The sequence below is a fragment of the Anguilla anguilla genome, chromosome 16, assembly GCF_013347855.1.
Source record: "Anguilla anguilla isolate fAngAng1 chromosome 16, fAngAng1.pri, whole genome shotgun sequence".
Classification (NCBI taxonomy): Eukaryota; Metazoa; Chordata; class Actinopteri; order Anguilliformes; family Anguillidae; genus Anguilla; species Anguilla anguilla.
Genome location: NC_049216.1, coordinates 35,041,507 through 35,064,210, shown reverse-complemented (window position 1 = coordinate 35,064,210; position 22,704 = coordinate 35,041,507). Strand labels below are relative to the sequence as shown.

At 49.1% G+C, this 22,704-nt stretch overlaps 2 protein-coding genes across 7 annotated transcripts in view; one reads left to right on the top strand and one right to left on the bottom strand.

Annotated features, from left to right (window-relative positions):
- LOC118215579 (proline-rich protein 5-like) overlaps positions 1–13,852 on the bottom strand; it is an 18,386-nt gene extending 4,534 nt beyond the window's left edge. The window contains exons 1-7 of one of the 2 annotated variants that reach the window (XM_035396470.1): positions 13,304–13,852; positions 12,823–12,990; positions 6,733–6,985; positions 1,916–1,996; positions 1,473–1,521; positions 1,284–1,341; positions 178–269 (exon numbers count right to left, since the gene is read on the bottom strand). In XM_035396470.1, the coding sequence (XP_035252361.1) occupies positions 178–269; positions 1,284–1,341; positions 1,473–1,521; positions 1,916–1,996; positions 6,733–6,851 (399 nt within the window). In that variant the 5' untranslated portion in view covers positions 6,852–6,985; positions 12,823–12,990; positions 13,304–13,852. The remainder of the gene's footprint in view (positions 1–177; positions 270–1,283; positions 1,342–1,472; positions 1,522–1,915; positions 1,997–6,732; positions 6,986–12,822; positions 12,991–13,303) is intronic. The other variant, XM_035396469.1, reaches the window with a different exon arrangement.
- Positions 13,853–17,236: 3,384 nt separating this feature from the next.
- Positions 17,237–22,686, top strand: commd9 (COMM domain containing 9). 5 transcript variants are annotated; one of them, XM_035396473.1, is made up of 7 exons: positions 17,599–17,717; positions 19,094–19,219; positions 19,633–19,772; positions 20,083–20,117; positions 20,928–21,031; positions 21,298–21,431; positions 21,465–22,686. In XM_035396473.1, exons 1-7 carry the CDS (start codon positions 17,667–17,669, stop codon positions 21,466–21,468), a joined length of 594 nt encoding a protein of 197 aa, XP_035252364.1. In that variant the 5' UTR covers positions 17,599–17,666; the 3' UTR covers positions 21,469–22,686. The 5 variants fall into 5 exon arrangements, with proteins under 5 accessions (XP_035252366.1, XP_035252364.1, XP_035252363.1 ...); XM_035396472.1 differs by having other exon boundaries at positions 21,298–21,438; positions 21,472–22,686; XM_035396474.1 differs by having other exon boundaries at positions 21,298–21,478; positions 22,332–22,686.
- Positions 22,687–22,704: the final 18 nt, after the last annotated feature.

Here is a 22,704-nt window from a genome sequence, read left to right as displayed (position 1 = left end):
ATATACCTGCATTACGTTTCATATAAACTTGTCCCCTGAACCCGCACCTTGTACAATATCATTGGATTAGATCTACACTGTAGCAAGTATACACCATTAGCATGTACCTGCATAATGATTAATAAACACCTGTAGCCTGTATCTGTATAAGGCTTAATATACACCTGTAGCACGTACCTGCACTGGGTAGAATATGGCCTGCAGGGTCGGGAGAATTTCGGTGAAAAACCTTCCCCACATCTCCGACAGGATGAGGAGCTGGCTGTCGCCTAGGGAGACCACACACACATGCCAAGTGTTAGAAAGGGGCTCAGGTTGTGCCAGGCAAACCTGTTAGATACCCGCACACACACACACACACACACACACACACACACACACACGTGTAACACGTGTAACACGCATGTCCTGTGCACTTGCAGTACATGTGTAACACGCGTGTCCTGGGGGTTTGTGGTACGTGTAACACGCGTGTTCTGGGGGTTTGTGGTACATGTGTAACACGCGTGTCCTGGGGGTTTGTGGTACGTGTAACACGCGTGTTCTGGGGGTTTGTGGTACATGTGTAACACGCGTGTCCTGGGGGTTTGTGGTACATGTGTAACACGCGTGTCCTGGGGGTTTGTGGTACATGTGTAACACGCGTGTCCTGGGGGTTTGTGGTACATGTGTAACACGTGTGTCCTGGGGGTTTGTGGTACGTGTAACACGCGTGTCCTGGGGGTTTGCGGTACGTGTGTAACACGCGTGTCCTGGGGGTTTGTGGTACATGTGTAACACGCGTGTCCTGGGGGTTTGTGGTACATGTGTAACACGCGTGTCCTGGGGGTTTGCGGTACATGTGTAACACGCGTGTCCTGGGGGTTTGTGGTACATGTGTAACACGCGTGTCCTGGGTGCCCGTGGTACATGTGTAACACACGTGTCCTGGGTGCAGTTTCAGTCTGCTAGTTAGAGTAGATAGGCCTTTTGTTTGTGTACTTGATACACTAGATTAGTTTACTCTCTGGTTTAGCTAGCTTGTTTTTTTTGTTCTTTTGGCAACATCCAGCGTCCGTTGACCCTGGTAGTGTGTGTCTGGGTTGTTGTATGTCTGGTAGTTTGTTGCACCATTTTGTTTGTTATCACAGTAAACACCCGTGCACTGAGTTGCTGCTTTGTCTGTGTTTTTTTTGTTGTTACCATACCTACAGTATTAACATCTCCTGGCCATTTAACATCAAGTTACATACCCCATGCACCCCTAGACCCATGGGGTCGTAACACCGTGGTACATGGCTTACCCTCATAAAGCAGGATCTTCTCTGTAATGTGTACCAGGCCTTTGTTCAGGAGCTGATTCTGTAACAGGGAAAGAACAGCTCGTGAGATTCCGTCATGACAGCCCTCTGATTGACAGGTGTCAATCTGCCACGTCCGAGCCAGTGAGGGGGGTCCGTTTTCCCCACCCTCGGGACCTGGGGCCAGCATACCTGGAAGTACTCTGTGATGAAGGAGCCCAGCTCAGTCTTGAGGAGCCACCTGGAAGGACAGCAAGGGGGACAGGAAGTCAGGGACAGGAAGAGGAAGCTGCCCAAAGGAGCACAGGAAGTGGGTACAGTGGGATACGTCACTTGCATTTTGAGCAGATACCCTCATTGGCTGAGCCACTGGGAAGGGATGGGCCTTATGAGCTATTTCTGCACACGTGCACGTGATTTGACATCCTCTGTCAAACAGGCGCCCTTTTTAAGATAAGTTTTAAAACTCAATTTTCCGTGTTGTATTTTTTCCGAGTTCAGCCTGTCCAAATGAGGTCAAGGTTCCAAAAAGAGACACAGGCTGAGTTAGCGGTAAGCTAACACCTGACCGAAATGCTGAAAGGGCAGGTATTTTTTGCGGGGGGGCGGGGTACACCTGGACTGGTGGCTTTTACCTGATGCTCTCGTTGAGGGAGTAGAGCTCATTGGCCTGCAGACCCACACCCTGGAACACCTTGATCACTGCGGACTGGACACTAAGAAGACAAACATCCAGCTTCATTACTCACACAATCCAAAACTCACAACATCCACTCACAATCCACAACTCAAAACATCCACTCACAATCCACAACTCAAAACATCCACTCACAATCCACAACTCAAAACATCCACTCACAATCCACAACTCAAAACATCCACTCACAATCCACAACTCAAAACATCCACTCACAATCCACAACTCAAAACATCCACTCACAATCCACAACTCAAAACATCCACTCACAATCCACAACTCAAAACATCCACTCACAATCCACAACTCAAAACATCCACTCACAATCCAAAACTCACAACATCCACTCACAATCCAAAACTCACAACATCCACTCACAATCCACAACTCAAAACATCCACTCACAATCCAAAACTCACAACATCCACTCACAATCCACAACTCAAAACATCCACTCACAATCCACAACTCAAAACATCGGCCCACAATCCACAACTCAAACCATCAACTCACGATTCAAAACTCAACACACCCACTCACAATCCAAAACCCAAAACATCCACTCACAATCCACAACTCAAAACATCCACTCTCACACTCTCACACTCTCTCACTCTCTCACACACACACACACACACACACACACACAGAGGCAAACCTCCATTTACACAGCTTTGTGGACGCTCTTATTCATTGGTGAAGTGGTTCACTCGGGGGCACAAAGGTGATGTCACACCAGCGCACCCAAACCCAAGTGTCCTGAAACCTGGAGTCCGCTCCTCTACCCACTACACCACAGAACACCACAAACACGGACAGGCAAAAACGTCCCAGGAACATGAACCCAATCCTCGCATGTGAAAAAAATCATGTTCTTAAGTACACTTGCAGTGTGGTCTGCCTCAGCATATGTGAAGTGTGAAGTCTGGATGATTACGTGTCAGGTGTGCTAACGCATGGAATGAAGAGGCAGGGTGGGTTCAGGAGAGAGTCAGACTGTTCCAGAGTCCACGGTGAGAGGGCGGGGCGGGGCGGGGAGGGGAGATCGTACCCGCAGGGCGAATGAGGGGATGTTTCCACCAGGCCTCGTTCACGCGGTTCCACTTTAAACCTCCCTACCGTCCCGTCAGCTGCTTCCCATTTTCTCCTCAACCGTTTATTTATTTCTTTATTTATTTTTTAATGCCACTTCTTTCCACGAAGGGGATGTATTTATAGATTTAATTCACTTTGTGTCGACTCTGGTCAGCGCTAATCTGTCGGGGGGAGGGGGGGGCGTGTGGGGGGGGGGGGGGGGGCGCGGGGGGGCACGCTTTCTTTCGGAGCGCCCCGGCGACCGGCCGGCTCACACGTGCCGCTGATCCGCAAGGTTCGGGCGAGGCTCCGAGTTTAAGAATCTACAACCTCCTTCTGTGTGAGCAGCAGGAAGTCCATAATCAGATCAGCAACACAGCGCGTGAGACAGAGAGAGAGAGAGATAGAGAGAGAGAGAGGGAGAGAGAGGGAGAGAGAGGGAGACAGAGAGAGAGAGAGGGAGAGAGAGAGAGAGAGAGACAGAGAGAGAGCAAGAGAGAGAGAGGGAGAACAAGGGAGAGAGAGAGAGAGAGAGGGATGGTGGGGGAGAGAGAGAGAGAGAGAGAGAAAGAGAGAGGGAGAGGGAGAGAGAAAAAGAGAGAGCGAGAGAGAATAAAAGAGATGAAGAAAAAGTGAGATCAGAGGTCACCCGCGTGGGGGGGGGGCGGGGGGGGCAGGGGTACTCAAAGGAACCCCAAAAAATGTACATGATCCACTTCGGATACAGAAGTGGGAGAAATTGTTTCTACTTCTCTCCCTTCCTCCCCCCACCCCCCCCACCCCACCAGCTTTCCTGTGCTGCCTCCTCCCCCCCTCCCCACTCTCAATCTACTTCCCCAAAAACATCCTGCAGGAATCTGACCCGCTCCCCCCCCTAAAAAAATTCCAGGACAGCGCCGGTGGGAGAGAAGGACAGCGTGCAACGCGTCCATCCCGGAAACAAGCAGCCGACTGCTTTCCGCTGTTCCGTTCCCCCCCCCGCGCTGCTCCCTGGCCCCACCCCCCTGCTGCTCCCTGCTCCCTAGCCCCGCCCCCACGCTGCTCCCTGGCCCCGCCCCCACGCTGTTCCCTGGTCCCGCCCCCAAGCTGCTCCCTGGCCCCCCCTCCACGCTGCTCCCCACCCCCGCCCCCGCAGCTGCTCCCTGGTCCCGCCCCCCCACGCTGCTCCCTGATTCCCCCCCCCGCGCTGTTCCATGATCCTCTTCCGGTGTGTTCTGCGACATGCCCCACACCCCACGCCCCCCGACCCACACCTCACGCCCCCCACCCCATGGCCCAGTTTGGCCGCTCCTACACCCACACCCTGCCCCTGCCAGCCCACCTGGTGACAGCCACCCCCTCACGCCCTCACCCTCCCACCCAGGTGCGTGACCTGTGCCGTCTTTCGTGAAAACCGCTCTGAACACCTGTGTGAGAAGCACAGTTTAAGCTTCATTATTATTATAATTATTACCTGTCCAGGTATGTGAGCTGTTCTGCCTGAGGAGTACAGCATAAGACAAAACCGACGCCCCAATAACACGGTGGAGTCAGTTTTCACTGTTATCACATCAGAAAAACTTCCTCCAACAGACACCTGTTCAAAAGTAGTTCCTGGTTGTATCATATTGCACACCCCTCCCCCTCCCCCCACACACGCACGCGCACGCGCACGCGCACGCACACGCACACGCACACGCACACGCACACGCACACGCACACGCACAGACAGACAGACAGACAGACAGACAGACAGACAGACAGACAGACAGACAGACAGACAGACAGACAGACAGACAGACAGACAGACAGACAGACGCACGCACGCACGCACGCACGCACGCACGCACGCACGCACGCACGCACGCACGCACACACACACAGGCACACGCGCGCACACACACACACACACACACACACACACACACACACACACACACACACACACAGCCAGTACAAATGCGAAATATCTGCAGAACATCCAGCCTTCTCTTCCCAGCCCATCATCAGAGGCGGCAGAAATTTGGCTGTTCTCCTAAAAACACGTCGACTCACCCCCTCACGCCCTCACCCCCCCCGACAGTCAACCATCCAATTAGACGGCTTCATCCGCCGTCTTTTTGCGTCAGTCGCCACCAAAACTGTGGTTACCGTGGAATTCTGCAGGATGTGATTATCATATGGTCAGGAACCCACAGCATGAGACGCCGGACAGGGAACAACACCCACCCAGGAACCCTCCTGCGGGTGGGGGGGGGGGGCTCGGCGGGGGGGGGGGCAGGGCGGGGCGGGGCGGGGGGGTGTAAATGCGTCACACAGCCACAAGCCACAAGCCAAATCAAGTAAAGAGAAGTAACCACACAGCAAACGTGTCTAAATAGAGAGTGCGTGTGAGCCCACACTGGGGCCTCCTCACTGTCAGCGCAGAGACAAAAGCCTTCACCTCCAGTGAAAAGATCACTGCAGCTAATGCAGCTGCCTAACGTGTGCGCTGCCCAGCAGCCAAACCTGGAGCTGCTCTTCTGAAAAGACCATCGCCCCAGTTGGCATGAAAAGGGTACAACCAGACCTGGGTCAAATACGTATCTGTTTCGGATTCAAATACTTTTATACGCTTTGCTGATCTTGCCTGGTGCATGGGAACCAATGAAATACTCTCAGAAAGTGCAAACCCCGCCTTCTGGTCATATTGGCAGGTTCAATTACACCAGGCAAGATCAACAGAGCACAGAAAGTATTTGAATCCAAAACAAATACGTATTTGACCCAGGTCTGGGGTACACCATGGTGGAAATGGCGGGGGGGGGGGGGGAGGGTATAAACGGAAATTCTGTAGTTGAACAGCCATGCTATGGATTCACAGACCATAGAGTGACCATGGGGCAGCAGTGCAGTATAATGGGTAAGGAGCTGGTCTTGCAGGTTCAATTCCCAGGTTGGACACTCTCGTTGTACCCTTGGGCAAGGTACTTAACCTGCATTGCTTCACTGTATATCCAGCTGTATAAATGGATGCAATGTAAATGCTGTGTAGAATGTTGTGCAAGTCTCTCTGGGTAAGAGCATCTGCTAAGCTAATTGCCTGTAATGTAAAGTAACACACACAGGGAGGTGTGCTTTATCAGTGGAAAGCAACACACGCATACAGAGACTCTCACACTCACACTCACACTCACACTCACACTCACACTCACACTCACACTCACACTCACACTCACACTCACACTCACACTCACACTCACACTCACACTCACTGTGCAAAAGGCTCAGAGTATGGACAGTGAAGACCTAACCTGTTGCTAGGCAACGCCCTTTTGTTTACAGCTCGCGCTTGCCGCGGTTAAATTTTGTGCAAAGTTAATCAGTTTAACGGTCATTTCTAGCGAGTTAAGTTTCCTTTGTGTGCGTCAATAAACGGCAAACCACACATACACACATGCACACCCACCAGGTTTAAACCTAAGAGGAAAACAGAGATTGCCTGTGCCTGTGTATTTGCATTCCATTTATAATAAACCCCCAAAAGAATTTCCTGCCTCCGTGTCCTGACCAGACACCCCATATTGTTGACAAACTCCTAACCAGCAAGATCTTCCTTACACTCACACTCACACTCACACTCACACTCACACTCACACTCACACTCACACTCACACTCACACTCACACTCACACTCACACTCACACTCACACTCACACTCACCTGTTCCAGACGCTGGCGTTGGACAGCTGCAGGCTGGAGAGGCTGGCGTGGAAGCGGGGCAGGTCCGTCAGCACCGGGGAGCTCATGAAGCGCGGTCGCGTCCGCCGAAAAGACCCCATCGCCCCGGCCCACGCTGCACCCAAAGCAGGCTCAGGGGGGCCCCAACAGGTCCCAAACACAGGGGACCAGCACCCAAAGCAGGCTCAGGGGGGCCCCAACAGGTCCCAAACACCGGGGACCGTCACCCGACTCCCTATGGAAAAATAACATAAGGATTCAATAGGCTTTTTAAAAAACTGATCCCTGTAGTCTTGCCCTCTGAGCCCAAATTATAATTAGAATTAATATTTATTAATAATTCTAGATCTCTCAAATCATGCATGTGACAGCAGTACATCAGTGCCAGACCACAAACATGTTCTCAATTACAGCACATTTTTCATTTTTATTCACCATTAATTTATTTACCCACAGACACACTGCAGCTGTAATTCAGATAAATAAATAACCAGCTGCACAAACCAGGACACCAACATTTATTTAATCGGGCACAATCTTATCAGGAGCATCTTACAACAAAACTGCAAAAACTCAGGTTAGCTGAACAACCGATAACAAAGGGAAACATTTTACCACACCAATCAAAACAACAAACCATCGTTTGAAGACAACAATCCAGTAATGAGCCAACGGTCTTGTGCAACCAACATAATGATCGTTCAGTAATAAAAGCAAATCACTAAAAGTCCATAGCATAAGAGCAAGAACATTATGAAGTATTTTGAACACATTAAAGTGTTATTACCGGATTATGCATCCGCTGCTCTGGGACTGCTGTTCTTAACATTCAGAGGAATGCACTTATGTTCTCTTACACTGTGAGTCTGGGGCGAGGGACCCAAGACGCAAGTGAGAGAGCTCGGAAACATGCAAGATACTCTACTGCATGCTGTGGATAATACGCAAGATGCTATACTGCATGCTGTGGATAATATGCAAGTTACTCTACTGGATGTCCTGGTCAACATGCAAGATACTATACTGGACGCTGTGGGCAACATGCAAGATACTATACTGGACGCTGTGGGAAACATGCAAGATACTCTACTGGACGCTGTGGGAAACATGCAAGATACTCTACTGGAGCTGTGGGCAACATGCAAGATGCTATACTGGATGGTGTGGGAAACATGCAAGATACTATACTGAATGCTGTGGGCAACATGCAAGATACTCTACTGGAGCTGTGGGAAACATGCAAGATGCTATACTGGAGCTGTGGGAAACATGCAAGATGCTATACTGGATGCTGTGGGCAACATGCAAGATACTATACTGGACGCTGTGGGAAACATGCAAGATGCTATACTGGACGCTGTGGGAAACATGCAAGATACTATACTGGACGCTGTGGGAAAGATGCAAGATGCTATACTGGACGCTGTGGGAAACATGCAAGATGCTATACTGGATGTCCTGGGCAACATGCAAGATACTCTACTGGACGCTGTGGGCAACATGCAAGATACTCTACTGGACGCTGTGGGCAACATGCAAGATGCTATACTGGACGCTGTGGGAAAGATGCAAGATACTCTACTGGACGCTGTGAGCAACATGCAAGATACTCTACTGGACGCTGTGGGAAACATGCAAGATACTCTACTGGACGCTGTGGGCAACATGCAAGATGCTATACTGGACGCTGTGGGAAACATGCAAGATGCTATACTGGACGCTGTGGGAAACATGCAAGATGTTATACTGGACGCTGTGGGAAACATGCAAGATGCTATACTGGACGCTGTGGGCAACATGCAAGATACTATACTGGAGCTGTGGGCAACATGCAAGATACTCTACTGGAGCTGTGGGAAAGATGCAAGATGCTATACTGAATGCTGTGGGAAAGATGCAAGATGCTATACTGGACGCTGTGGGAAAGATGCAAGATGCTATACTGGATGCTGTGGGAAACTAAATAACGGTTTCCTCAGTAAGGCAGCACAGACCCACTCTCACATCCCTCTCCACTCAGACAGAAACCTCTCCGTCGCAGACGCACATGACGAAGCCTTGATTAAAAAGGAAAGTGTTACAGAGCTAAACGTGTCAACAGGAAAGGCGCATGGGGGGTGGGGTGGTGGGGGCTCATTTCGAGAGTGGCCCCGGGCGTCATTCTGAAAGCTGCGTCGCTTGGAGACGGCTGCACAGTCAGCTCAACTTCCTGTTCCTGTGGTCGCGGCATGAGCCTGCGCTTCTCGACAGCGTAAATATGTTTATCTTGCAAAACACTCAGTGCTCATGTCCACAGGGGGGGAAAGGGGGGGGGGGGGCGGTGACTAAACACACGGCTCTGGCTCTGACGCTGGCGTGGGGGGGGGGGCGAGGGGGGGCGTGCTGTCACCTCCCCACGCAGGCTGTGAAATCTACACGGACAGACAGCTGCTCACTGACAAAACACGTCCCTGGCCATGGAAGGGCCGTTCCAAGCTCTAAACAAAAATAATGCCGCAAGTGCACATTTGGAAACGACGGAAATTATGGGAAAGTGTGGAAAGGTGGAAAGGGTGGTGGGTTTTGGGAGTTGGCGGGTTAAGGCATTCGGGCCCTTCGGGAGTTGGCGGGTTAAGGCCTTCGGGCCTTTGGGAGTTGGCGGGTTAAGGCGTTCAGGCCTTTGTGAGTTGGCGGGTTAAGGCCTTCGGGCCCTTTGGGAGTTGGCGGGTTAAGGCGTTCAGGCCCTTTGGGAGTTGGCGGGTTAAGGCGTTCAGGCCTTTGGGAGTTGGCGGGTTAAGGCGTTCAGGCCTTTGGGAGTTGGCGGGTTAAGGCGTTCAGGCCTTTGGGAGTTGGCGGGTTAAGGCGTTCAGGCCTTTGGGAGTTGGCGGGTTACTCTTCATATTCCGCTCAGCGGTTGCCACAGAGAGGAAGCTGTGGGGAGGCAAATGCCACCAGTCTCACTACGTGCAGCACATACGGTATGCACACACACACACACACACACACACACACACACACACACACACACACACGCATACGCACACACACACACACACACACGCATACGCACACACACACACGCATAAGCACTCACACACACACACACACACACACACACACACGCGCATAAGCACACAAGCGCGCGTAAGCACGCACACACACACACACACACACGCGCATAAGCACACAAGCGCGCGTAAGCACGCACACATGCACAAGCACACACACGCATAAGCACACACACACACACACACACGCATAAGCACGCACACACACACACATACAAGCATAAGCACACACACACGCATAAGCACACACACACACACACACGCATAAGCACGCACACACACACACACACACGCATAAGCACACACTGTCTTCTCTTCATCTGTGTCTCACACACAGTTCAGATGCATTTTCTCACACTTTCACACACACACACACTTTGCACCCGTGAACCTTCTTTCACTTCTGATTCCTGACTCAGCTCCAGCAGACCCCCCCCCCCTTCCCCCTCACCCCCTGCCTCCGATACAGTCATCTGGGTGTCAGTTACTTAACATTTGGCTTCCTCCATCCCTTCATCACTTCATTCTACCTCCCTCCTCCCATCCTCTTTATTTAAGCACCACTGGCGCCATTCACTGCCTCAGACTGAGGAGAAAATCACCACAGGAGGCAAGCAGCACCATCCACAGACTTCAGAACTGTGCATCTCTGTGTCTGAGGGTGGATCTGTGTGTCTGAGGGTGAATCTGTGTGTCTGAGGGTGAATCTGTGTGTCTGAGGGTGAATCTGTGTGTCTGAGGGTGAATCTGTGAGTCTTAGGGTGAATTTGTGAGTCTGAGGGTGCAGCTGTGTGTCTCAGGATGCATCTCTGTGTCTGAGGGTGTAGCTGTGACTGCTGGTATCCATTAGTCTGCATCTGTGTGTAGTACACGTGTCTGTTTGTGTGAGGTGTGGGTGTGTGTCTGTGCGTTTTTACAGACGGCTGTGTACGTGTCTGTTTGCATCTCCGCGAGTCGTGTTGGGATAGAGTTGGTGTCGGAGTCTGCGTCTCTCTCAAACACACACACACACACACACACACACACACACACACACACACCCCGGCAAACACGTTCTCTCTCTTTCCCTCTCTCTCGCGCACACACACACATTCTTTCTCTGATCCTGTGCCTTTTGTCTACCCCAATTGTGGGTTGCCTGGCGACACTAAATAAGTATGTAGCGAGCCCTTTTCCTTTTGGCCGGGAAAATGAAAATAAACAAAGCCGCGCTTGTGAGCGGCGGTCACGGGCACCTCAGCGACACGCTCGGAAACGAGACCCCCGCTGCCTCGCAGAGCGGGAAAATGGACGCCCCGGCCGCTCGGGACGCCCGGCTCCTCCATGGGTACCGGGCCCGTCCCGACGGATTCCTCCGTACATTCCGGAACTCTCCGTGCCGGGGGCTAGATTTCTGCCTCCGGGGTTTCACAGACGCACCGACGGATGGATGGATGGAGAGGATAAACATAAGTCTGCGCTGGCAAACGCTCACGGAAAAAAATAAACAGGCAGGCACACGTTTCTCGTGCTCAAAAACACTGAAGGAGGACATTGAGTCTGGTGCATCGCGATCCATTACATTACATTTATTTGGCAGATGCTTTTTGCCCAAAACGATGTACAATAAGTGCATACCGAAGGTCAATGGAACAACTACAAAACACAGGTACGATAAGGTACAGTACTCATTATGTAACGATCATCCATAGCCACGAACATTAAGTTCGGTTCACACAGTAAGCATAGGCCCAGAACAGAAAGTTATGACAAGTCAAACTAGAATGAGGCATGACGACAAGATACGATAGAGCTACAACATCAAGATAACGATACAGGTGCAATATACGTGCTGGATGAAAATACAAGTGCAACATGAAAGTGCTAGAGGATCAAGATAGAAGGATACAAGTGATAAGAGCGATTCTGGATTGGGAGTGCCTGGCAGAGTAGGGACAGAGTTAGCCCAGATACAGTCTGAAGCCAAGCGTTGTCAGACCATGACAGAAAAGGGGGAGGGACCAAAGGGAAATGCATGGCCAATGACCGGTCTCTTGTAAAGGTCAAGAATGGGTGGGGTCAGACTGAAAAATTAGCATTTGCAAAAATTAAGGTTGCAAATTTTGCGGCTTGACCACAACTGGAAACCATAAGGACCATGACATCCAACAAGCATAAAAATGTAGCAATTTCTTAAACATGGCCATTCTCTTTTTTGTTGCATTCTTGTCCAAGTCCAACAACACAAACCAGTCCTTGTGTACTGCACATTTAATGTGGGAGCCTAGCCAAACATTAGTCAATGAGGTGGTAGGCTACATGCCGCCGGATTTTAATGTGTGGTCCATTAGGCCTTATAAAGGACGGCTATGGCGCAACCATTGGAAGCTACTCAATCAAAGCCCGGAAATACTGCAATCCTTGCATTGCTGAGGGTTGACCCGATCAAAAGTAAGGGCGCATGACGGGAATACGGAAACGGAGTTATCTCCGCATCTTACACATAGGCCTGCGCACGCGCGTGCATACGCACGCACCTGCCAGGGGGGTGCAAGAAAAACGGGTCCTGAGGAGTCGCCGAAAGGCACGCGCCAGGACAAACGCGCGCGACTCGGCTCGTCCTGATAGCTTAATTGTGCAACAGCACAAATCGAGCTAAATGTACGGGCTGCTTATTGCGTTTATTTGTTTAGCTTGTGTACAGCAGCCCCCGAAGCCACACTGTTTTAAAACGGAGAAGATATAACCAAGCTAAATGGTACCATACCAAAAGACAGCTCTTTGTGTGTCCTGCGGTTAAACTCTTCCATGACTCCACCAAAAACATTTGGTGAAGTGTAATTTCATAAATAGCCCATGGTTTAGGATAATTGTCAGCCTACACATTTCCAGTACAACAGGGCCACTCAATACGGTTTTAATTATCGTCATCTTCTTTAAAACGCTATAATCTTAATCACCTTTTTTCAGAAGTCATGCCATTCGTACTTGAGGCATTTTCCAACTAATATGATAGTAGGCGGACAGACTGTCAAAAATGACTTACTATGCTTGGTCCAACGTTATTTCACTTTTCCATCCGCTTGTTATTCCGTACATGTTCGAGCTCATTCACATGAATTAAATTAGCCATTCAGTGCGCACAAAATGTTATCGGTATGCTTTAGCCAATCAATCACCAGGCAGGTGAGCAGCGTGTGCCTCAGTCTACAACCTGCCAAAAAAAAAAAACATTCCTTACTTTACGGGAACAATAAAGAATTCATACGGTCTTCAACTGTAGTCACACGTTTTCAAGAATGCCTTCATACGTCGCTTAAACCAAAGACGCCTATCGCAATTCAAGTCCCAGATGCATCGCCTAGATATATCCCACTGACCTCACAGTGTCCCATGAAATAAATCTAAAAATATACTAAATATACACAAAAGTGTTGAACAACCATTCTTAGTACGTTCCATACCGGCAAACATTTCTCAGACCAATACGCAATGGTGCACAGAGAATTGAGATGGCCAAAACTTACCCCAACTTCAAAAGACTCCTTTAAACTTGGGTTTCTTTTTCGGTCTTTATTGAAAAGCATCGAATGAATGCATGGACGCTTAGGCTACATTCTACATCGCCGCACTGGCATTGCTTGAAAAGAGTCAACAACATCAAAGTCATAACATTCCGGCATCAATTAGTGCAGACGCGCCTCGGACATCTTCCAGTACATTTGATGGAGAAAAGAAATGTCGGTACATCCATTTAATTTTTTCAAGAGTAGCCCATTAACAATCTCCGTAGCCACGCCGTGCACGTCGACTCAAGTTTGCCAGCTAGCCTACTCACAAAGGAAGTTGAACAAGTTAGCATAACATTGCTTTAGTCACACAAAACACGCCGTTGAAGCTTGTCCAGAGCGAGCGATGCTTATGTTCTGTATTGTTAAAGCGTAACAAGTACGGCATTGTTTGTGTCTCTCTTTAATGTATTAGTCGTTGGAACCTTACGGTTCTGCAAACCAAGCGGTACAGCCCTCGGTCGTTCTCGTTCCTGCCCCCAGACGAGGATTCGCACGGAAGGATATCCCTATTTAAATATTCATGAGCACGTGCTTCTGAGATGGTGCGGCTTCTGAGATGGTGCGTGTGTGTGTGTGTGTGGTGTGTGTGTGTGTGTGGCCATTGGCTGGGGGCTGGGGGCTGGGGGCTGGGGGCTGGGGGGGGGGGGGGGTGGTATTTGGTGAAAGTGCAGTATTACCGGCAGCAAAACAACTGTATCCTACGTTTTATTTATCATGTCTATAGCCTATAGTTTACTTGCTTGTACGTAAATAACAGTGATGAAACCGCGAGTATAATTTCTAGTTCTGCATGTCAATTAAATACAAATACCTAGACTAGACTTTTTTTGCATTATTCTTCTTTTAGCCACTGAAATAACCCAATAGTAAATCATGAAATTAAAGCAGGGGTTGTCTGGTTTTTCAGAGTACAGATACCAGGTGGTCAATGTCTTTATACCATTCTCAGCACTCACAGGAACACAGAAGAAGAAAAAAAAAACCGTTTTACAGGTGACAGGATTCTCAAAAAGAACTTCACCACCCCCACAGTGTGACATTCAACACACGCTTGTGGCTATTCACAGCTGTGGTAGAATGATCTTTTCCCACCAATAGCCTGCAACAGACCTTGCGTCAGCGTGGGTAAGGCACCAGCGTGGGTTGCACAGCGACAGGCCGAGACTAAAGATAATGTGTACAGCAGCAATGCTGCCTCTTCAGAATGGAAGGCCACACAGGGTCAACAGTGACATTCACAGCAACCTATGTCCCTAAAAACAGCTGAATTCAATCAATCAAAGCCATAATAACTCAATTAGTAGTCCCTGTCAAGCCACTATGCATGCTAGCATCAGGCAATGCATGTTAGCATCAGGCTGTGCACGTTAGCATCAGGCAATGCATGTTAGCATCAGGCTGTGTACGTTAGCATCAGGCAATGCATGTTAGCATCAGGCTGTACGTGTTAGCATCAAGCTGTGCATGTTAGCATCAGGCTGTGCATGTTAGCATCAGGCTGTGCACATTAGCATCACGCTGTGCACTAAGAGCAAAGATCACTATCCATATTTCCCCTAATGGCAGGCTTCCTGTGTCAAATGAAAACTATGCCTGTTAACATCTAAAATTATTTGTGCATTTCGCAAGCGCCCCTGTCTTATGGCACAAAGCATGGCCCAGCAAAGCAGCATGTCAAGGGTAAAGGATGAAATAAAAACAATGTGCAAAGATAAGCGTACACAGGGCCTGATATAATCTGCGTACATATACATGTAGGAGGTTACGGGAAAATATCTCCTTATCTCACAGAATAGAAAGCACCACGCAAAGAATTCTAGAGACCCGTCATCCGAAGTAGCTAAAAAAGCCTGCGTGACACCATCGTACTAAAGTAAAAGATCACGTTCCAGTTCTGAGTTCAAGAAGGACAGGGGAGCATAGGCAGGAATGTCAGTGTGATCACATGACCCAGCGATCGTGAGAAATTTCAGGTATCAGGCACGTTCAATGTTCGGATGAACAAGCTGGTGCCTGTGGGGAGGTTTCAGATTAATAAGAAGGAACTAGTGGGGCCTAACAGTTCCCCATACAGTATTTTGGCAGCCTAGCTCACAGGCTGAGTGCTAATGACAAGGCGGACGGTTTTGCGTTGTTGTTGCAAAAATAAAACCTCTCAAAACTTATGTCAGTCTTTTTTATTTTATTTCCTCTTTTCGTGCCCTTTTAATGACACGAACTGAAGTAATCTGGTGGTTTTGGTCTTCCAAATCACAATCTGCCACTGCAAACAAAAGCAAAATTTTTCCCATATCACTGCTACACTTGTGTAATACTGCGGTACTCCTTACAGTAAGCTCCATAATGTTTGGGACAAATACTTTTTTTCCCCATCTTTTCTTGTTTTGGCTCTGTTTTTGCACAATTTTTAATTTTTGATCAGACAATTGACATGTGGTTAATGTGCAGATTCTCAGCTTTTATTAAGGGATACACTTGGTTTCACCATGTAGAAATTACAGCACTTTTTACGCATTGTCTCCCCATTTCAGGGGACCATAATGTTTGGGACAAATGTGCTTCTGATTAGTTGGGTGTTTTTAATTGCTTCCTTAGTGCAGGTATAAGAGAGCTTTCAGTATCTAGTCTTGATTCTAGGCTTTTGATTGCCTTTGGAGTCTGTGATTGACGTTTGTCAATGAGAGGACCAGAGTTGTGCCAATTAAAGTCAAGGAAGCCATTATGAAGCTGAGAAATAAGACAAAAATTGAGACGTAGGCCAAAACTTAGGCTTACTAAAATCAACTGTTTGGAACATCATTAAAAAGAGAGTACAGGTGAGCTAAGTAATTGCCAAGGGCCTGGTAGGTTAAGCAAGACCTCCACAGTTGACAACTGAAGAATTCTCATCAAAATGAAGAAAAAAACCAAACATCTGCCCAACAGATCAGAAACACTCTTCAGGAGGCAGGCGTGGGTGTATCAGTGATTACTGTCAGCAGAAGACTTCACTACCAGAAGAACTGCAAAGGCTACACTGAATGATGCAATCCACTAGTTAGCCACAAAAACAGGATGGCCAGGTTACAGTTTGCTAAGAAATACCAAAAAGGGCCTGCAGAGTTCTGGAGAATGGTCTTGGGGACAGATGAGGCCAAGATTGACTTTTATCAGAGTGATGGCGTAAGCAAAGTGTGGATGCCGAAAAGGAACTGCCCAAGATCGAAAGCACCCCCCACGTCATCTACGATATATGGTGTAACGGTGTTATGGTTCGGGTATGTATGGCTGCTGCAAGGGGGTCATTCCTATGTTCCCAGGGTCCTATGTTCCCCAAATGTATATGGCACATAATGGGAACATGACGAAGGGTCCTATGTTCCCCAGCTCTACATGAAATCTTATCTGTGTTCAGTAGATAGAGACAGAGACAGTAAATCAATGGTTTTCTGTATTACTCCAGAAACCGATGTCAGCTAGGTCTATCAGCAAACAAATGGCTTAGCTATGCTCAGAAGTCCTCAATAATAATAATATTTTCCAAGAAATTATGAAAAACTGTTCACAACGTTTCGTCAGGTGCAGTAGAACTTAGGACCCTGGGAACATATATACGCTCCCGCTGCAAGTACTGGCTCACTTATTTTCATCGATGATTATTGCTGTTGCTATTTTGTTATTATTATTGTTGTTGTTATTATTATTATTATTAGTAGTAGGCTAGTAGTAACACAATTTATACAAAATTATTAATAACCTTATAGATAATTTAAAAAATGGCCTTGTAAACACACGTGGAAGATTATCTGCTTTGCAAGTGTAATGGTTTCACATGAATGACGATTCGCTGTCCCCCGATTTGCCCGGTTGTAGCCAAATAAAAGCGGACTGCCCAGGGGGGAAAAGAATTGGGGCCGCGCAGAGGGAACAGGGGATTAGAAACAATAGGGTTACCTTAGTTTGGTTATTAATGTAGCACTTCCATGGAGGAAACGCGAAGCTAATTTTAGAAGTGCATTCTTCGCTGGGAAAACTGGAAAAGAGAAGAACAGTTTAAAGTGCCTTTTCTCGTGAAGTCTCAGTCTTAAATTGCAAGATAAAAGCGTAACTTTTACAAACTTTTTTGATATGTTTCTGTTTCATATTCTCTAATTGTGGCGAATTTGGGCGGGTGTTTTATTTTTTTCCTTACGGCAATTTAATTGCATTTTACCATTTACGTGGTTCGTCTATGAAATTGTATTTATCGAGCAACTGCGACGTCTACATTGCTCGGACTGCATTTCCCAGAACATACTGAGCGTCACATATCACGTGATATCATATCACATGAGCCAAAATGGACACGATACCGGAGGAACATTTCGCTTCATTACAGTTTCTTTTGAAGGTAGCTACCTACATGATTTGTGGGGCTTTTTTGCGACGCCAGATGAACTGTAACGTGCTTATAAAATAACTTGCTGTTTTTGTTAGTTAACTTGAGGATACGTTCGCTGCTCATTACTCTATTTAATGCAGATTAAATAAAGTGTGTTGTTCTGTGGTGGCGAAACAGCTAACTTACACCATTACATATGGATGAAATCCATTATGTGCAGAAACGCACTGTATTATTTATCTGACGTAGTCTATAACGTATTAGGAACAAACTCGTTTAAATAATTGTTATTGGAAATAAAAGAATACCTTGATTTTAGGGTTGCTCTGATAAGTGATGGCTAAAGATCAGTGACGTTTAGTATTTTTTTGCAGTGTTTTACTCCGGTGTGATTTCGTTCAGAGCAGAGCTGGGCAAGGAGGGCCGTATAGGTTTCTGATTCTCATGGCAACGTCTGGCCTTGATTACTTATCCCTAACATTTACGCCATCTGACATTTTAGAAACATTTCTTGATAGGTGCATGAACAACAGCCAAATACTGTTCTTGTGTCTCTATATGAAACATTTTATTGTGATTTAATCTACAAGTGAATCAGTGTTGGTGTATACAGCCAGTTAGCTCATTTAGCACCAGCAATTGGTCATTTGGCAACAACCATAGCTCGAAATTTAAACCTCAAGATTCTACCACCCGCTCAACAATTAGTCTCGAACATGGGTACTGAAATCTGGCCCTCCAATCCAAATCTGGTCCTGGTTTTGTTTTTCTCCCAGGCAATTAACTGAACAATTAGTGCAACTGAATGGCCAGCTTGTCTTCACATCTGACTCCCAGGTGAAGGAGGGGTACGATAGGCCCTCGAGGACCGTGATTTGAGCAACAAGGTGTAGAACGTCTGTCAGTAATCTCACAGAGATCTAAACTGGGGGGTTCAAATCCACCAGCAAAGGTGACCTTAGTCGACCTAAGGCAGTGGTGTCAAACTCGTGCCATGGAGGGCCAGGTGTATGCAGGTTTTCATTCCAGCCTCAGATCTAGATTATATAGCCTAATTAGTTAAATTATTTGCTGAATTAGGGATGCAGGTTTGTGCACAATGGTGACCCGACGTCTATGGTGACCCACATTGTCTAAATAAAAATTTTCTTATATTCTGTGCTTCAATGCAGTTAAACGCATATGGCTGAATGAGTAATTGGACTCAATTAAGGCAGCATTAATTGGTTGGAATGAAAACCTGCATACACACGGCCCTCCATGGCACGAGTTTGACACCACTGACCTAAGGGGTTAGCAGAATGTGGTCCAAGACCTGTCCGCTGCCCAGAGGTCGTGACCGTTTCCTGTCCTCTGCTTCCTGTCGGTGCTGTTCCCGTTCCCAGGCGCCTTCTAAGGATGCCGTGCGGCAGCTGTGCCAGGACAGCTTCCCGTCCGGAGCGCCGGAATCTCGGCGGCTCGCCGAGAGCGCCGCGGGGACGCTGTCCGTGTCCGCCAGCGAAGCCCAGCAGGTAGGCATGCTGGGAAGGGCAGGACCTCCACCCACCATAGTCTGAGTGCACTTTTGTGTTCAACGTATAGGCCTAGATGTTACAGGCATAAATGTTACCATGAGACTGCTTTGTATTTGGGGGAGTGTATTATTTTTATTTTTTTTGGGGGGGGGAAGGGGGGGGTGTAAATGACAACTGCCATCTTGCTTCATGGGGCTTTAATTTTGGTGGAGCTGCCACATGCTGTCAATCACAGAACCGATCAAGATTTTAGATCCTACAGCAAAACCAGATGATTGGTCGAAACTAGCAAGTCACTGAGAGCAGCCAGGGCCCGTTCTATGTTGGGGTTCATGTTGGATGCTGCGGTCGCTGATGAAGTGAAGGGAACCCCTCATGTTTGGCTCTCTCTCTCTCTCTCTCTCTCCCAGCTGCTGAGGGCTCTGCACACGCTCTCTCATCACGTGCTCTTTCACGGCCTGACAGGCCCAGAGCAGATCACACGCCTCTTCCCTGACACCTTCCACACCAGCCTGAAAAACCTCCTCACAAAGATCCTGCTGGAGCACAGGTATGACCCGTAAAACTACAAATCCCACCCACATGACTACAAGCCCTGCCCATATTGCCACACATCCTACTCACATAACTACAGACTCCACTCATGTAACCACAAATATTACTACAAACCTTTCCCACTTAACTAAACCCACTGAATTGTCTAAGAACTTAACTGAACCCCACCCACATAACTACATATCCCCATCCACACTGCTGAATATAGGTAGCCACAGGCACAAGATTATCGCCATTTACAATGTTTGTATCCTGGTTATTAATCCAATGCCTCCAGCTTATGGTAAATCTTGTCTTGTTATCAGCCCAACATGGAGAAATGATGCCCTTTCCAGTCAAAGTAAGACCTCTTCCCTGTTGTGTTACGATCAAAAGCGCACATTAACCTGCTCTGAGAGGGACAGTGACAGCAGTGTTGCCAGGAACCTGCCCCTCTGTCACGTGTGTTTCTGCGTGCGTGTGTGTGCACACGCGCACGTAGTTCCCCAAGGGCCATCTGTTCGCTAAATCGCCAATGACAGACTTCTGTTTGGGCAGCTACTCTTAGGTAGAGCAGCGTTTCTCTAGATTGAGGGGAAAAAGTCTAGCTGGGCTACTGGCAGAATAATAATAATAATAATAATAAATTTATTTTATATAGCGCTTTTCAAGAACTCAAAGACGCTTAGGTGACAAAGCATCTCAAAGAATAAGGTGACAAACGTATTAATCTGCGCAGTCCACTCAGGTCCTCAATTTCTTTTTCCTCCATTTTAAGCCATAAAATGAACAAATTGTCTCCCTGCTGCCAACACCCCTAGCTGCCTAGTCACAAATTTGGGGAATTCCGTGGTGTGTGTGTGTGTTAACATGGACGACATTCGCTGTTGCAATCCATACCGTTTGAACACTGCTCCAGTCGTCCATGTCGTCGTGACTGCAGCACATGCTTCAGGACAAACTGGAGATCTGTTTTCTGAGAATAAAAATGTAAAGAAGTCTTAAAGCATCCCTGACAATTAGCTCTTGGTGTATATATATCTGTGGTACCCGATGAGATTAAAATCTGTATGCGTGGTGTGTGTGTGTGCGTCTGTCTGCCTGCCTGCCTGCCTGTCTGCCTGCCTGCCTGCCTGCCTGCCTGTCTGTCTGTCTGTCTGTTTGCCCCTAGTTTCGCTGCCCCAGCTGGTGGATATGGACTGGAGGGTAGACATGAAGACTGCTTCAGACTCAGTGAGCCGCATGGCAGTGCCTACCTGCCTGGTGCACATGAAGGTACGCCCCCTGGTACGCCCCCTGGTACGCACCCTGGTACGGCCCCTGGTACGCCCCCTGGTACACCCCCTGGTACGGCCCCTGGGACACCCCCTGGTACGCCCCCGGTACACCCCCTGGTATGCCCCCTGGTACGCCCCCGGTACACCCCCTGGTATGGCCCCTGGTACACCCCCTGGGCCTTCCGCAGTGTCAGTGTCACCTCTGACCTCTGCCTTCAGCGTGTGACCTTTGACCTCCATCTTCCTGTACCTCGCGCACTGCAGGTTCAGGACCCCCTGGCCCTGGGGGCCGGAGACTCGGTTTCCGCGGTGACGGTGGAGCTGAGCAGAGAGACCCTGGACACCATGCTGGATGGACTGGGGCGGATACGAGACCAGCTGTCTATGGTGGCCAGCAAGTAGCCCCTGCCCCAGAGCTACTGCCCCAGCAAGTAGCCCCTGCCCCACAGCTACTGCCCCAGCAAGTAGCCCCTGCCCCACAGCTACTGCCCCAGCAAGTAGCCCCTGCCCCACAGCTACTGCCCCAGCAAGTCGCCCCTGCCCCACAGCTACTGCCCCAGCAAGTAGCCCCTGCCCCACAGCTACTGCCCCAGCAAGTAGCCCCTGCCCCACAGCTACTGCCCCAGCAAGTAGCCCCTGCCCCACAGCTACTGCCCCAGCAAGTAGCCCCTGCCCCACAGCTACTGCCCCACAGCTACTGCCCCAGCAAGTAGCCCCTGCCCCACAGCTACTGCCCCAGCAAGTCGCCCCTGCCCCACAGCTACTGCCCCAGCAAGTAGCCCCTGCCCCACAGCTACTGCCCCAGCAAGTCGCCCCTGCCCCACAGCTACTGCCCCAGCAAGTCGCCCCTGCCCCAGAGCTACTGCCCCAGCAAGTCGCCCCTGCCCCAGAGCTACTGCCCCAGCAAGTAGCCCCTGCCCCAGAGCTACTGCCCCAGCAAGTCGCCCCTGCCCCACAGCTACTGCCCCAGCAAGTAGCCCCTGCCCCACAGCTACTGCCCCAGCAAGTAGCCCCTGCCCCACAGCTACTGCCCCACAGCTACTGCCCCAGCAAGTCGCCCCTGCCCCACAGCTACTGCCCCAGCAAGTAGCCCCTGCCCCACAGCTACTGCCCCAGCAAGTAGCCCCTGCCCCAGAGCTACTGCCCCAGCAAGTCGCCCCTGCCCCACAGCTACTGCCCCAGCAAGTAGCCCCTGCCCCACAGCTACTGCCCCAGCAAGTAGCCCCTGCCCCACAGCTACTGCCCCAGCAAGTCGCCCCAGCCCCAGAGCTACTGCCCCAGCAAGTAGCCCCTGCCCTAGAGCTACTGCAGCCAGGAGTGTCATCCCTCTGCACTGAGCAATTAATGAACACACACACGCACCAACAGGTACTCACACTCACACACTCACATAGACACCAACATACACACACACGCACACAGACTCGGCTCAGTAACCTGGGCGTGACGCACATGGATGTGATGGCCGCCTGAGTCACATCCTCTCGGTGTGAGGAACTGACGCAGGTCTGACTGCACAAACATTCCTCATCACCGCCATCACCAAACTTTCCAGCTCAAAAACCGTATTAAAAACACACATTCAAATGCCTCTGGATTTGATTTTTTTGTATGTGTTCTCACAAAATAAATGAATAGCAATATTGACCTTAATCAGTTGTTTTAATTTGT